The sequence below is a fragment of the Topomyia yanbarensis genome, chromosome 2 (genome assembly GCF_030247195.1).
Source record: "Topomyia yanbarensis strain Yona2022 chromosome 2, ASM3024719v1, whole genome shotgun sequence".
NCBI classification, from domain to species: Eukaryota; Metazoa; Arthropoda; class Insecta; order Diptera; family Culicidae; genus Topomyia; species Topomyia yanbarensis.
The window spans coordinates 73,351,335-73,364,223 of NC_080671.1; the positions used below are offsets into that span (position 1 = coordinate 73,351,335).

The 12,889-nt window shown below is 45.9% G+C and overlaps 1 protein-coding gene across 1 annotated transcript in view; it reads right to left on the reverse strand.

Moving 5' to 3' along the window:
• The window catches only part of LOC131679526 (uncharacterized), a 45,611-nt gene extending 44,813 nt beyond the window's left edge, over positions 1 to 798 (reverse strand). Inside the window, exon 1 of the mRNA XM_058960266.1 lies at positions 144 to 798. Coding sequence (XP_058816249.1) covers positions 144 to 798 — 655 coding nt within the window. The remainder of the gene's footprint in view (positions 1 to 143) is intronic.
• Positions 799 to 12,889: the final 12,091 nt, after the last annotated feature.

A 12,889-nucleotide genomic window follows, 5' to 3' on the forward strand; every position in this document is an offset into this window, starting at 1 on the left:
GCTCGTGCTCGAATCGTGGGTATTCGAAGAGCTCGTGCTTAGGCATTTTCTCTGCATCACCACACGCGATGCAGAACGGCGATCTCAGGTGGCCGAACCGGTTCAGTACTTCTTGATACACCAGTGACCAGTAAAGAACTTACATAAAGTATCAGTTCGGGCTCGTTTACGGGCTCTTCTCGTACCGCGATTCCTATAACACTTGTTAACTTCTTCGAGTAGAAGATTCACGGAAATCGTTCCAGCTATCACATAAGCTGCCTCTGACGAGATAGTTCGATACGCGCTAGACGCCCGCATAGCCATCAGCCTTAACGTACTGTTCAGCCGAGATCTGATCATCAGATCTCGATCAGGTCCTGCGTATCTGAGCACCGATGTGGAGACGCTCACCAGTAGTCGCTTTTTATTGCTGCTGATCGCTGAATTGTTGGGCATGATCCGAGATAGTGCCAAGATTACTTTTTCGGCCCTCCCGCATGCGTAGTCGATGTGGCTATCAAAACTTAGCCGATTGTCTATCACTCCTTCCCGTTTTGAGTCGATGATACACTCTCCGACCGAAATTCTAGCCTGATGCACTGCCTTTCGGTTGTTTATCAAAACCAAGTCGATTTTGTGGTGAGCTAACGCAAAATTCTTCTCGCACATCCAGTCTTCCACAACCGATATCGCCACCGTGGCGAGTAGTTCTACTTCCTCTAGTGAATCGCCGATCACTAGGAGCACCAGGTCGTCCTCAAAACTGACAAACTTCACGCCCCTGGGGAGGCACAGCTTCAGCACTCCGTCGTACATAGCATTCCAAAAAGTTGGACCAAGTATGGAACCCTATGGAATGCCGGTTCTGAAAGTAACTCCTCAGAATGCTAAAGAAGCACTCGGGAACTCTTAGTCTGTGCTGTGAATCTGCGATTGTAGCCCCACGAGTGCTATTGAAAGCGTTTATGGTCAGGCTTCTGCGCAGCCTTCATAGTTTCCACGATCGTTCGTATGGCGTCCACGTTAGATCTACCTTTCCAGAAACCGAATTGCATATTAGAAAGGCTATTCTCTCCCTCCGTGTATGTTAAGCCTGTTAAAAGTTACTCTTTCAAGCACCTTGCCGACAGTATCCAACAGGGATATCGGGTTGTATCCTGAAGGATCTTCGGGGGCTTGCCTGGCAACAACACCAGTTTTTGTATCTTCTAGACGTTGGGGGAGTTACCGATACACTTTTGCAACTCGATCATAAACACATCTGGTTTCGCTTTAGTTGCTGTTTACAGAACCACGTTGGGGATACCGATACCGGGATAGCTTTCGCCACTACTATCAGCTCCTCGTTGGTCCAATATTCTTGGAGAGAAGAAAATTTACGCTGTTTACTTTAATTGCAGAAAGGTATTGAAATCATTCGAATTTTTTATTGAACACCCGTTAGTACTTTTTTCATACAAAAATGAGGCGCAGAGCACTTTTTGATTTCATTTTTTTATAAACAATTGTATACAAAACAGTATCTTTTCAGATCGGCAAAAAATAACGAATAATCTGTGTCTTGTATTGAGAATCTTTTCTTAAATCTACATTGCGACTTTTCAGCCATTCGCCACCGGCCCGTGTGTTGAGTTACGCGCCCATCTACTTCGCATCAGTGCGAGTGAGAAAACGCTTTGACGTTTGTTTTTGTTTCGATCGCACTCGTGTGTATCCCATATAGCAAGAACTCGACGAAATGCTAGATTATCTCGAGATAGACAATAACGATGTCATTGCTGGTTAGTTCGTTATAATCGGTCAATTACAATACAATAATAATGCCCATAACATTTTACCTTTGCTTGGGTTGACTAACTACCAAACAATAATGTACATCCACAATGCTTTGCATAATACTATTGCTCATAATAATCTAGAATTTACGACAGGAATTCGAGCTCACAGCACCAGACAAGCCAATCATTTATTATACTCCAGAGTATCCACGAACCTTGGTCAAAGACGCATTTCTTTCATCGGACCTAAGCTATTCAACCAGCTTCCTACGGATTTAAAGCAAATAACATGTCGCACTCGTTTCCAAGCAAAATTGAAACTAATTTTAAAAAATAAAATAGGAGAATTTTTAATATAAACTTCGTTCACCACCAATCGAGCTTATTCCTTTAGCTATAATTGGTTAACATTTTTTAAATAAAAACAATTGATAAATGCATTTTTTATAGCAATAAGTAATAAATAAATTTAAATTATTATGAGCTTCCTGCAAAGCTACGATGGGACCCTTAAAAGGATTCTTTTCCGCTGGGTACTCGCCGTAGCTTCTTGTCAAATTTTGTGTTTTGTCGGTCTCGTATTGTTTTTTTTTGTTCTCAGCGTTTCCGCGATTCGTAACTTTGTTTTGTTGTGCTGACCTTTTTTTTTTTTGTACGCTGAGAACTGATGTGTCCACTACCAGGGGGCTCCGTTTGTGAGCTTTTTGGTGTGGGGGTAAGAGGCGGGCTATTAAAAAATAAAAAAAAAAAAAAAAAAAAAAATTAGGTCGGCCAAGGCAAAACTACCGATATATTCTCATCCCTACCGAAAACTACCGATTTTTATTGATTTTGGACACATCTTATTTACTCAACATTCATTTTTGAGTTGGATTTGGTCTGAGATCTGTGTTTTCAATATTTTACAAGTATAGGGCTCTTGCTACACACACAGTCAAAGCATCTGTTGGGCACACATTGCATGTTTACGTTCCATGCAGCAAGTTAAAAGTTCGAGCAAAATGATATTCTTCTCAACAATAAATCCACCCAGTTCCATAATAATAATCTGTGATTATATGGCAATAAACACAAAGGATTATTTGAAGATTTTTACATATAAACTCGCGTTTAGAACGTGTGTAGTTGATGGTTGCAAAAAGGACAATCGTGAAGAGGAAGTATGGTTTCGCTTTTCGCTGGCGTTTAATTGTCCAGAACTGCTCGGTTCAATCGTAGGGAAATGTACAATACTAAATGTACTGAAGTAGACCGACTTGGTATCAAACCAAATTTTCCAAACCCAAGCATGTAAACGTAAGAAACATTTGCTCCTGTGGAATCTACTGACACTTCAGATATCATATTTGTTCACCTATAAAAATAAAACTTATATTTTTTGCAAATTACATTTTTCAAATATGCATTGAAATAGCATAAAATTTCACCCTACTATTTATGATAAGAAAGCCAAATTCAACATGTTTAAAACTTGTATCAGGGGGTGGGAGTACGGGTAAAGGGTTTCAGTATGAAAAAACACTTTATTTTGCGATTTTTTTAGAAATGTAACTGAAGCGAATCGAGCAAAACTTTTGAAAAATTATCTCGAAGACTTAACGTAGGGGTTAGGTATTTTTTACATAGAATGTATATGCAAAGATTGAAATAAATCGGTTCAGTAGTCTTTAAATGGCAGTTAACACTTCAAGTCGTGTTTTTTCAAAGACGTTCTACGAAAAGCTTCACCTCCGACTCGCTTGTTGATATTTTTGCATAGAAAAATTACAGCATGTTAATGAAATGAAATATTATAATGTACAAGTTTTGATTAATTCGCTTCACTCAAATTTCTAAAAAATCGCAAAAAGTGTTTTCTTTATACCGAAACCCTTACCCCGCCCCCCTTGAGTCGTATAGGCCTTAAAACCTTTCAAGTCTAGAAGCTTTTTTGTATGCATAAACTCTCGATGCACAAAATATTTCACAAATTTGAAATAAAAACCATTTTTTCTGCAAAAATCTTTTGGAATGCTCGTTGTTTCCATGGGTATGAAGCATAGCATTGGCAATGCTTTACTTATTTTGTCCGCGTATCCAGTTCAAACGATAGAAAACATTATGTCACGCAATGAATATTTAATTGTGATTCCTATAATACATTACATTTTCTCATATTGGCTCTTAAAATTGTGAATTAAATATTTAAAATAAATCAATCTATCCGCTCCATATACATTATATGCAACTGTCATTTTTGCCTGCCCAACGGCTCACCAATACATATGCGCTCTGCAAGCACCCTATATGTCAACACTACGTTTTTGGGACAACAACCCGACCTACCGATAACTGCCGATAAACTTTTAGTCAAAGAGAATAGGGAAAGAGACGAATAGTGTGAAGCCAAAAATACCTTATTGAGCAGACCAATCGTGCAATGTAAATAAACATTACACACGCCTGAGTTGGAGGAGATAAATATTGTACATCTATCAAAAAAGAAATTTCAATTTTCGTCAGAATTTGGTTCAATCGTGATTGCAAGGTGCCTTCTAGAGTATATGTATGAGTAAAAACAAGCTTTAGAATTATTTCATCTCTTTGTTTCGAAATGCGCATCGTTTGATAAACAAATCCAACGATCGACATACGTCGGATTGTCGATACGGTTTGTTTTCAAAATATAATAGGAGTCAATTAAAGTGCTGCCTGTGGAAGCGAAATTCTAGTGTTGCAATCATCATAAAGGGAGTATTGCCATTTTGACAGATTTTCACTCTTCGTCTCTTTCCCTATTCTCTTTGCTTTTAGTGACTTCACCATGGGGGGGGGGTGTCACTCCTGTCATCCGATGTGGAGATATACAGACTTTGACAGTAGTCAACATATGATGGGCCTAGCCGCCTCTAGGCCCATGTCACCCGTGCAATAGCATTGGGTTGTTTTGATTTTAAAAAAGGCAGATGTTGGCTAGGACAAAATGGCTGCCTAGCAGGTGGCTGGACTTCACCGATATTAAGGTGAAGCGATGCCAAAATCACAACAAAGGTTCGGTTATGTTCGGGTTACGTTCAGTAGCTGTGTGCTGCTAGAAAGTACTATACCGATAGGAGCACACAAGCGTATCGCTCAGCAATCAGCTGACTGATTTTTGCACCACGTGCTTCATTTGTTATGAAAAATAAAAAGGCACAAATTTCTCAAACGAATCAAAATTCCGCGAAGAGAATCTATTAATCTGCATGTGCTAACATGCTTACATACAGTGATATATTTTCTAAGCAATGTGAGATAAGAAATTTAAGTTACAAACGATTTTGTCTTCCGCGCCAATGCAATGTTTTGATTTTGACGATGAAATAAAAAGAAGAAGCAGAAACGACGCCAGCCATTTTAGCTGCCACCTTGTGACTCTATTCAGCATGTCCTTAAGGAATTTTATTTAGCCGTAGTCATTTTTTTTAAATAAATGTTTTTTTGGCGGATCCCATCTGGATTTGGTTTTGTAATGCTAAATACTGCCAAAAAATTGGATCTTCCATCGAAATTGCGATATCCGCTAATATAGGTGGCCCACTTAGGAAATTTTGATTCCAAACCAAAGTCGCTTTGGCCACCTATGACGGTTCCTGAGTCCATAGAAGCAGCAACTGAATAATGTTCAAAGGGGGGAGTAGATGTAAATTTATAACGTAGATTTGTATTTTGGATGCCAAATGTCTTTATAAACCATGAAACGTCAAGATTTGATGCATTTTTTGGATTTTAGCATATATTTGCCTTTCTCATATGAAATCACTCTGAAAATCGTAAACCTAATTTACCAAAATTAGCTGGAAATGGTCGGGTTGTTCAGCCCCCTCACATATCAAAAGCGTTTTACAGCGGACACGTAGCTCATCAAGTTCGTAGTTAGCGAGCCATTGTGTGTAGGTGCGAAGAGTTCTAACAATGTAATAAACATTTCTAAAATTTGTTACTATGTTTTAATTGCCGCAAGGTTCTACTGTATCGATTTTGTTGGCTATTTTCGGCAAATTTGAGACTAAGAGAAATGAAAGCAATGAAATTGAAAGACGGATAGGTATTCTAGAGCGAATCTGTTATAAACTTAGAACGGAAAACTAGGACTAGGCAGGCTCATATGGACATGATCGAAAGAAAATGTGAATAATTCTTTGCCTTCTGCTAGGTAGGAGTTGGGCGGTGCACCCAAGTCTACTGCATGATCTATAGTAGAACATAACTCATCATCATGTTTTACCGTCGACGCCGGCAAAAAATTCTTCACAAATCCTCGCCTAGAACGACCATGCGATCATTCTTCTCCCTTTCTGCTAGCATCAAGCCGTGACGTATGCATTCAATCGACACCAAGCTATCGGTGTCGCACCGATCCTATTGGGATTGAACTACTACTACTAGCGAATGACGGATCTCAATAGTGGCATGTCTGTAATAATATACGTACATGGAACTATTGAGAACCAGAGCAACAGGTCCAAAGCCCTGGTAAAGGAGGATGGTTGTGATGATCTGGGCCGAGGTCACCACGTAAAGCAAGGTAGGTCATAACCCCAATTCCAAGGCGTGAAGCGACCCGTGCCGAGAGATGAGTGATCGAGGGGGTGAAAAAGATGCTCGATCGTTAACGGAGCCTGTGGGGTACCTGGGCAACCCCCACAGTAAGCTTCCCTTACCACGCTAATGCGGAGCTCTGCCGTGGCGGACATTTATTCTCGCGCGACTCGTGGGATTTGATATGGAGAACAAAAATAAAAATAGTAAACAAACGGAGGTTCCAAACCCCTTCGCTAGAGGTGGTTTGGCGAGGTCTCCCCCCCCCCCCCGTGGGGAGAGTAGTGGAGCGATGAGTGCTGCATCTGAAAGCACCAGTGACCCCCCAGCACCGGACGGGCCATCATCGGCGATGCGCAAAGTGGTGGAGCAGCTCGATGCAATAATCGAGTACACTAGCGCAAAGCAAAATATAAGCAAGGAGTTAAAACAGAGTCTCCTGGAACTCCGAAAAACTGTTCGTGTCGCAAGACAGAAACAGCAGGCTTATACCAAGAGGGCGGAATGTCGGGAGAAGTCCGACAGAGAAACCCAGACAGTGGCCTTCACCTTCTATGGAGCAGCCACGTCTCTCGAAGCGGCGGCCGAGTTCCCCTCGAAGGGAAAAGGCAAGGGTAAGGGCAATCGCAAGACGTCTTCGAACGCGAAGCGCCCTAGGAAGTCGCCAGGCGAGCGTGCAAAAACCGACACCACACGGCGTGCAACCGTTAAGGCCAAACGCCGTCTGGCTGAGGTAAGCGAGGGCGAGAGTGACCTCGCTGAGCAGAGCGTTGGTACCAGCAACCCAGCGCGACCGGGGCAGGGGGACCCAAACCCCTGGACGCTGGTCACCAAGAAGAAGCCGGCACCGACACCGGAGGTACCGCGGCCCGCGAAGAAGGCCAAGGACAGAGGCGAGGCCTTGTGGTTGAAAACCGACAAGGACAAATACGCCGATGTCCTAAAGTCGATGAAGGCGGCCGAAAGCCTTTCGGCCCTTGGGCAAGATGTGCGTAGCGTGAGACGCACCAACACGGGAGAAATGCTTCTGGTGCTGAAGCGAGGCGCACAATCTAGTGCGGTATACAAGGCCTTGGCCCAAGAGGTCCTTGGAGAAGGCGCCCAAGTCAGGTCGCTAGGGGCGGAAATGACTCTCCAGTGCAAGCATCTGGACGAGTTCAAGACCGCAGAAGATGTCGTCGCAGCCGTTAAGGAACAATGCGACGTCACAATCGAGCGGGCCTCTGTGCGATTTAGAGATGGACCCTCTGGCACCCAAGTAGCCTACCTCAGGCTACTGAAGGCGGATGCCAAAAAGGTAACCGAGAAAGGGAAGCTGAAGATCGGCTGGTCGATATGCCCTATTAGCATACCCCAGCCGCCTTCAGTGGATAGGTGCTATCGGTGCCTTGAGTCCGGCCACAAAGCCTACGAGTGCAAGGGCATAGATAGGAGCAAACTATGTCGTCGCTGCGGCGAGGAGGGACATAAAGAGCGGGGTTGCACTAAGGCACACAAGTGCCTTATCTGCACCGCTAAGAAGCAAGCCCATAAACATGCTATGGGCGGACCTTCGTGTCCCTTCGGTGAGTTAAATAAGAAGAAGCCGTGAACGTCACACAGCTAAATCTTAACCATTGTGCAGCAGCCCAACAGCTGCTGTGGCAGTCGGTCTCGGAGTCGAGGACAGATGTCGCCCTCTTATCAGACCCGTACCGCATCCCTGCCGGCAACGGCAATTGGGTGTCGAACGGGTCTGGAATAGTGGCAATCTGTACAACGGGACGGTTCCCGGTTCAAAAGGTAATACACCCCTCCGCCGAGGGTGTGGCGATTGCCAAGATCAATGGTGTGTTCTATTGCAGCTGCTACACCCCACCAAGGTGGCCAATAGAACAGTTCAACCAGATGATCGACAGGCTCTCGTCGGACCTAGTGGGCCGGAAACCGGTAGTCATAGCGGGAGACTTTAACGCTTGGGCAGTGGAGTGGGGCAGCCGCTGTACAAATAGCAGCGGTCAAGCGCTAATGGAGGCGCTTGCGAAACTCGATACTGTGCTAGCTAATAATGGCTGCGCTAGTACATTCCGTAGAAACGGAGTGGAGGCGTGGATTGACCTAACATTTGCCAGCCCGAGTCTGGCTCCAGGCATGGAATGGAGGGTAGACGAAGGCTACACCCAGAGCGATCATTTAGCAATCCGCTTTAAGATCAACTATGGTGTGCAGCATCCGAGGGCGGGAGATCCCTGTCAGGTACGCGGGTGGAAGTCCAATCACTTCGACAGCGAAGCTTTCACCGCGGCCCTGGGACTGGAGGCCAACACCGACAGTCTAAGCGGGGATGCGCTGGTAGCTGTTCTATCACGCGCGTGCGACGCCACTATACCGAGAAAAACACTGCCAAGAAACGGTAGATGCCCGGTATACTGGTGGAGTGCCGAGATTGCAGCTCTACGGTCAGCCTGCCTCAGAGCTAGACGTAGGATGCAAAGAGCTCGCACCGAGGATGCAAGAGAGAACCGCCGTGAAGTGTTTCGAGCTGCGAAATTGGCCCTTAACAAGGCTATTAAAAGCAGCAAGAGAGCGTGTTTCGACAACCTGTGTGAGAGTGCCAACGCGAATCCGTGGGGTGACGCCTACCGGATTGTGATGGCCAAGACCAAAGGGGGCTCCTCACCCCCAGAACGGTCTCCGGACCGGTTGGCAACGATTATCGAAGTACTCTTCCCGTCTCGAGCCACAAGCCCCTGGCCACCTGCACTACGAAACAGTGCGGGCACGGCCGAAATAGTGGCTCCAGTGACGAATGAAGAACTACTCGCAGTGGCTAAATCCCTAGCAACGAACAAAGCTCCAGGGCCGGATGGAGTTCCAAACAACGCTCTCAAGGCAGCGATCATAGCGAACCCGAACATGTTCAGGCTAGCTATGCAGAGATGCTTTGACGAGTGCCGTTTCCCCGATAGATGGAAAAGGCAGAAATTGGTGCTGTTGCCGAAGCCCGGGAAGCCGCCAGGCGACCCATCGGCCAATCTGTCTGATCAACACGACTGGCAAACTGCTTGAGAGGATCATCCTCAACAGGCTAACCCCGTACGCGGAAGGTACGGACGGTCTGTCAAGCAACCAGTTTGGCTTTCGGAAGGGTAAGTCCACAGTGGACGCTCTCAACTCAGTGATAAATACTGCCGAGATAGCGATCCAACGAAAAAGGCGAGGTATTCGATACTGTGCGTTAGTGACACTCGACGTGAAGAACGCATTCAACAGCGCAAGCTGGGATGCCATCGCGCTCTCGTTACACCGGCTTAGCCTACCGGTGGGTCTGTACCGGATCTTGGAAAGTTACTTCCAGAACCGCGTACTGCTATACGAGACCGATGCCGGTCAGAAAAGGGTTCCGATTACCGCCGGAGTCCCGCAGGGCTCGATCCTAGACCCGGTGCTATGGAACCTCATGTATGACGGGGTTCTGAGACTGAAGTTCCCTCCTGGAGTCAAGATCGTCGGCTTTGCTGACGACGTAACCTTGGAGGTCTACGGGGAGTCAATTCCTGAGGTAGAACACGCGATCAGCACGGTGGAGGAATGGATGAGCGCGAGAGGCCTAGAGCTCGCTCATCATAAGACGGAGGTAGTTATCGTCAACAACCGCAAGTCGGCACAACATGCAGTTATCCATGTGGGAGAAGTCGCGATCACTTCACAGCGAAGTCTGAAGTCTCTCGCAGTCATTATAGACGACAAGCTGACCTTCGGCAGCCATGTCGACTATACATGCAAGAGAGCGTCGACTGCTGTTGCGGCTCTATCGAGAATGATGTCCAACAGCTCAAAGGTGTGCGCCAGTAGACGTAGGTTACTGGCAGGCGTTGCCGTATCTATCCTCAGGTACGGCGGCCCGTCATGGTCAAGAGCACTGAGGGTAACCAGTTACCTACAGAAACTGGAGAGCACCTACCGCGTGATGTGCCTTAGAGTGATATCTGCCTACCGCACGGTATCACACGATGCATCCTGCGTGATAGCGAGCATGATGCCAGTCGGGCTGGTCATTCGGGAAAATGAGGAGTGCTTTGAGCTACGTGGAAATAGGGGAGCCCGCGAGCGCACCAGGGTGACCTCGGTCGCCAGATGGCAGCGTGAGTGGGACAACTCCTCGAAAGGTAGGTGGACCCACCGGCTGATACCTAGCATATCGAGCTGGGTGGGAAGACCCCATGGGGAAGTTCACTTCCACCTGACACAATTCCTGTCAGGCCATGGCTGTTTCCGACAGTACCTCCACAGGTTCGGGCACGCGGAGGTCCCAGTCTGCCCGGACTGCCCAGGTGTAGACGAAACTGCCGAACACATACTGTTCGTATGTCATCGGTTCGACGTCGAAAGAAAAGCAATGCTTGACGTCTGTGGCTGGGACACAACCCCTGATACCCTTATTCAGCGGATGTGTCAATCGGTGGAGAAGTGGAACGCAGTCTCGGCTGCTACCATCCAGATTGCCAGTAGGCTACAGGTAATCTGGCGAACCGAGCAACAGACGACGGGCACGGCTAACTAGTGATTGGTTAGCTGGAGCGAAAAAGGCCAAGCGCAAAAAAGGGAGTGAATGGTCTGTTCATGCCGAGGCAGGTTTGGCGCAGCGACTGGCAACCGCGTAAGGGGTAAACCCATCCACCCCGAAGCAAGACAGAAGAGTGAGTGTATAGGCGTATAAGTGGACTGCCTCATGCCAAGACGGGAGGGTCGTAGCGTAGTATGTTGGGACTTAGCTATCGATACCTCATGGCGTGGCAGAGGAGTGAAAAGGTGAGCATCCAAGTCAGTCTCACACGGCATGTTAAGGGTGAGCACAAAAGTCAGCCTCACATGGTATGGTAGAGGCTAGCACAAAAGTCAGCCTAGCAAGGAATGAAAAAGGTGAGCACACAAGTCAGCCTCGCATGTTATGTCAGAAGTGGGGCCTAAGAAAAATGTCTCACATGGGATGCCAGGGGGAGTGACAAAGGTACAATAGAGTGGCACGATTGAGAGTGAATCAGGTGATAGGGTGAGCACCCAAGTCAGCCTCACATGGTATGGGTGGGGCGAGCACAAAAGTAAGCCTAGCAAGGAATGAGTAAGGTGAGCACACAAGTCAGCCTCGCAAGGAACGAAAAAGGTGAGCACAAATGTCAGCCTCATGTGGGAGTGTTTGAGAGTGAATCAAAGTGCGATTGAGAGAGCACCCAAGTAAGCCTCATACAGGACGTATGAACGCGTGAGTGAGAGTGAATGAGTACATTTAGTACAGCCATCCCCCCAGAAGTAATACCGAGAGGTAGTTCCTGGGAGGAATGATGGCGGAGCCCAATGGAGTTTAGTCGGTATTAATGGCAGCGTCACCATTCGAGCCCGACACGCCCCCAGTGCACCCCGTGTGGTAGATTGGACCCTACCAATAGCACGTGTACTGGGCTAGGACGTAAAAGTCTTCTCCATTGTAAAAAAAAAGTCCTAGTTTTCCGTTATAAGTTTATAACTGATTCACTCTAGAATACCTATCCGTCTTTCAATTTCATTGCTTTCATTTCTCTTAGTTTCAATTTGGCCGAAAATAGCCAACAAAATCGATACATTTCTACAATTTGAAAACAACCAACCATGGAGTCACTGTTTGGAGAAATGAGAAAAGCACAATTGCACCCCTAGGTGAATTAAATCAGGTTTTTCTGAATACTGTGAATTATTCTGATAGTCACTCGTGGTGGAAATACTCTAATCTCATATAGCTAAGCCCCTGAAAATTTAGAATCGGAATACATTAGTATTCGGAAGTATCTCAGAATGCATTTGGTTTGAAGAAAGTCTTGCGAATTTATTGTAGTTTAGATACTATATTGGTTCCTGTTCCTGGTTTATTCTATACCTCTCGAATGAAAGTTCAAGCCCTTTGGCTTGATAGGCGCCATGAACTTCTGCACAAGCTGCTGGTAAACACCACCGACTGCTTTTCCTGTATTCGAGGCATTGGGATTGGATCCATATCTATTCGAATGCGCGGAGTACTGTACAGTTTAAGGGGTTCAGCCTTTTCTCAATGATGTCTACGTCATTATCGCGATCATACTTTTGCGCATTCTAACCCTAGCGATAACTCGCAAACAGTACGTAATAAACGGCAATACACTTTTTTCGGGCCTTCTCTGAAGTACAACTGTCTGTTCATATTGTCCAGATTTCAGGTCCGTGTTCTGGACGCAAAGTTTTGCTTTATGGTGCGGTTCAGTTAGCTAATAGCCCGATAATTGAAGAAACTTGATCGAAATTGTATATTTCCAATTGATCTGCCAAATCTACGTCCGAAAATCTTGGGTACGCATCGATGGCGCCTTCTGGAAAAAAAGCAGATAAACATTCATTGGATAGTTTCAGCACTACTATTGTGGTTCTGGCCATTTTCAATTGCTTTACGATGCGCATAAGCGACCGTGTCGTGTTTAAAGCAACAATTGTACAATAAGCATGTTTGTTTTAATGTTTAAACATATTTGGACGTGAAATTCTTTGCTACAGATTTGTAAACAGTCTTACTAGATGTGGTAGTA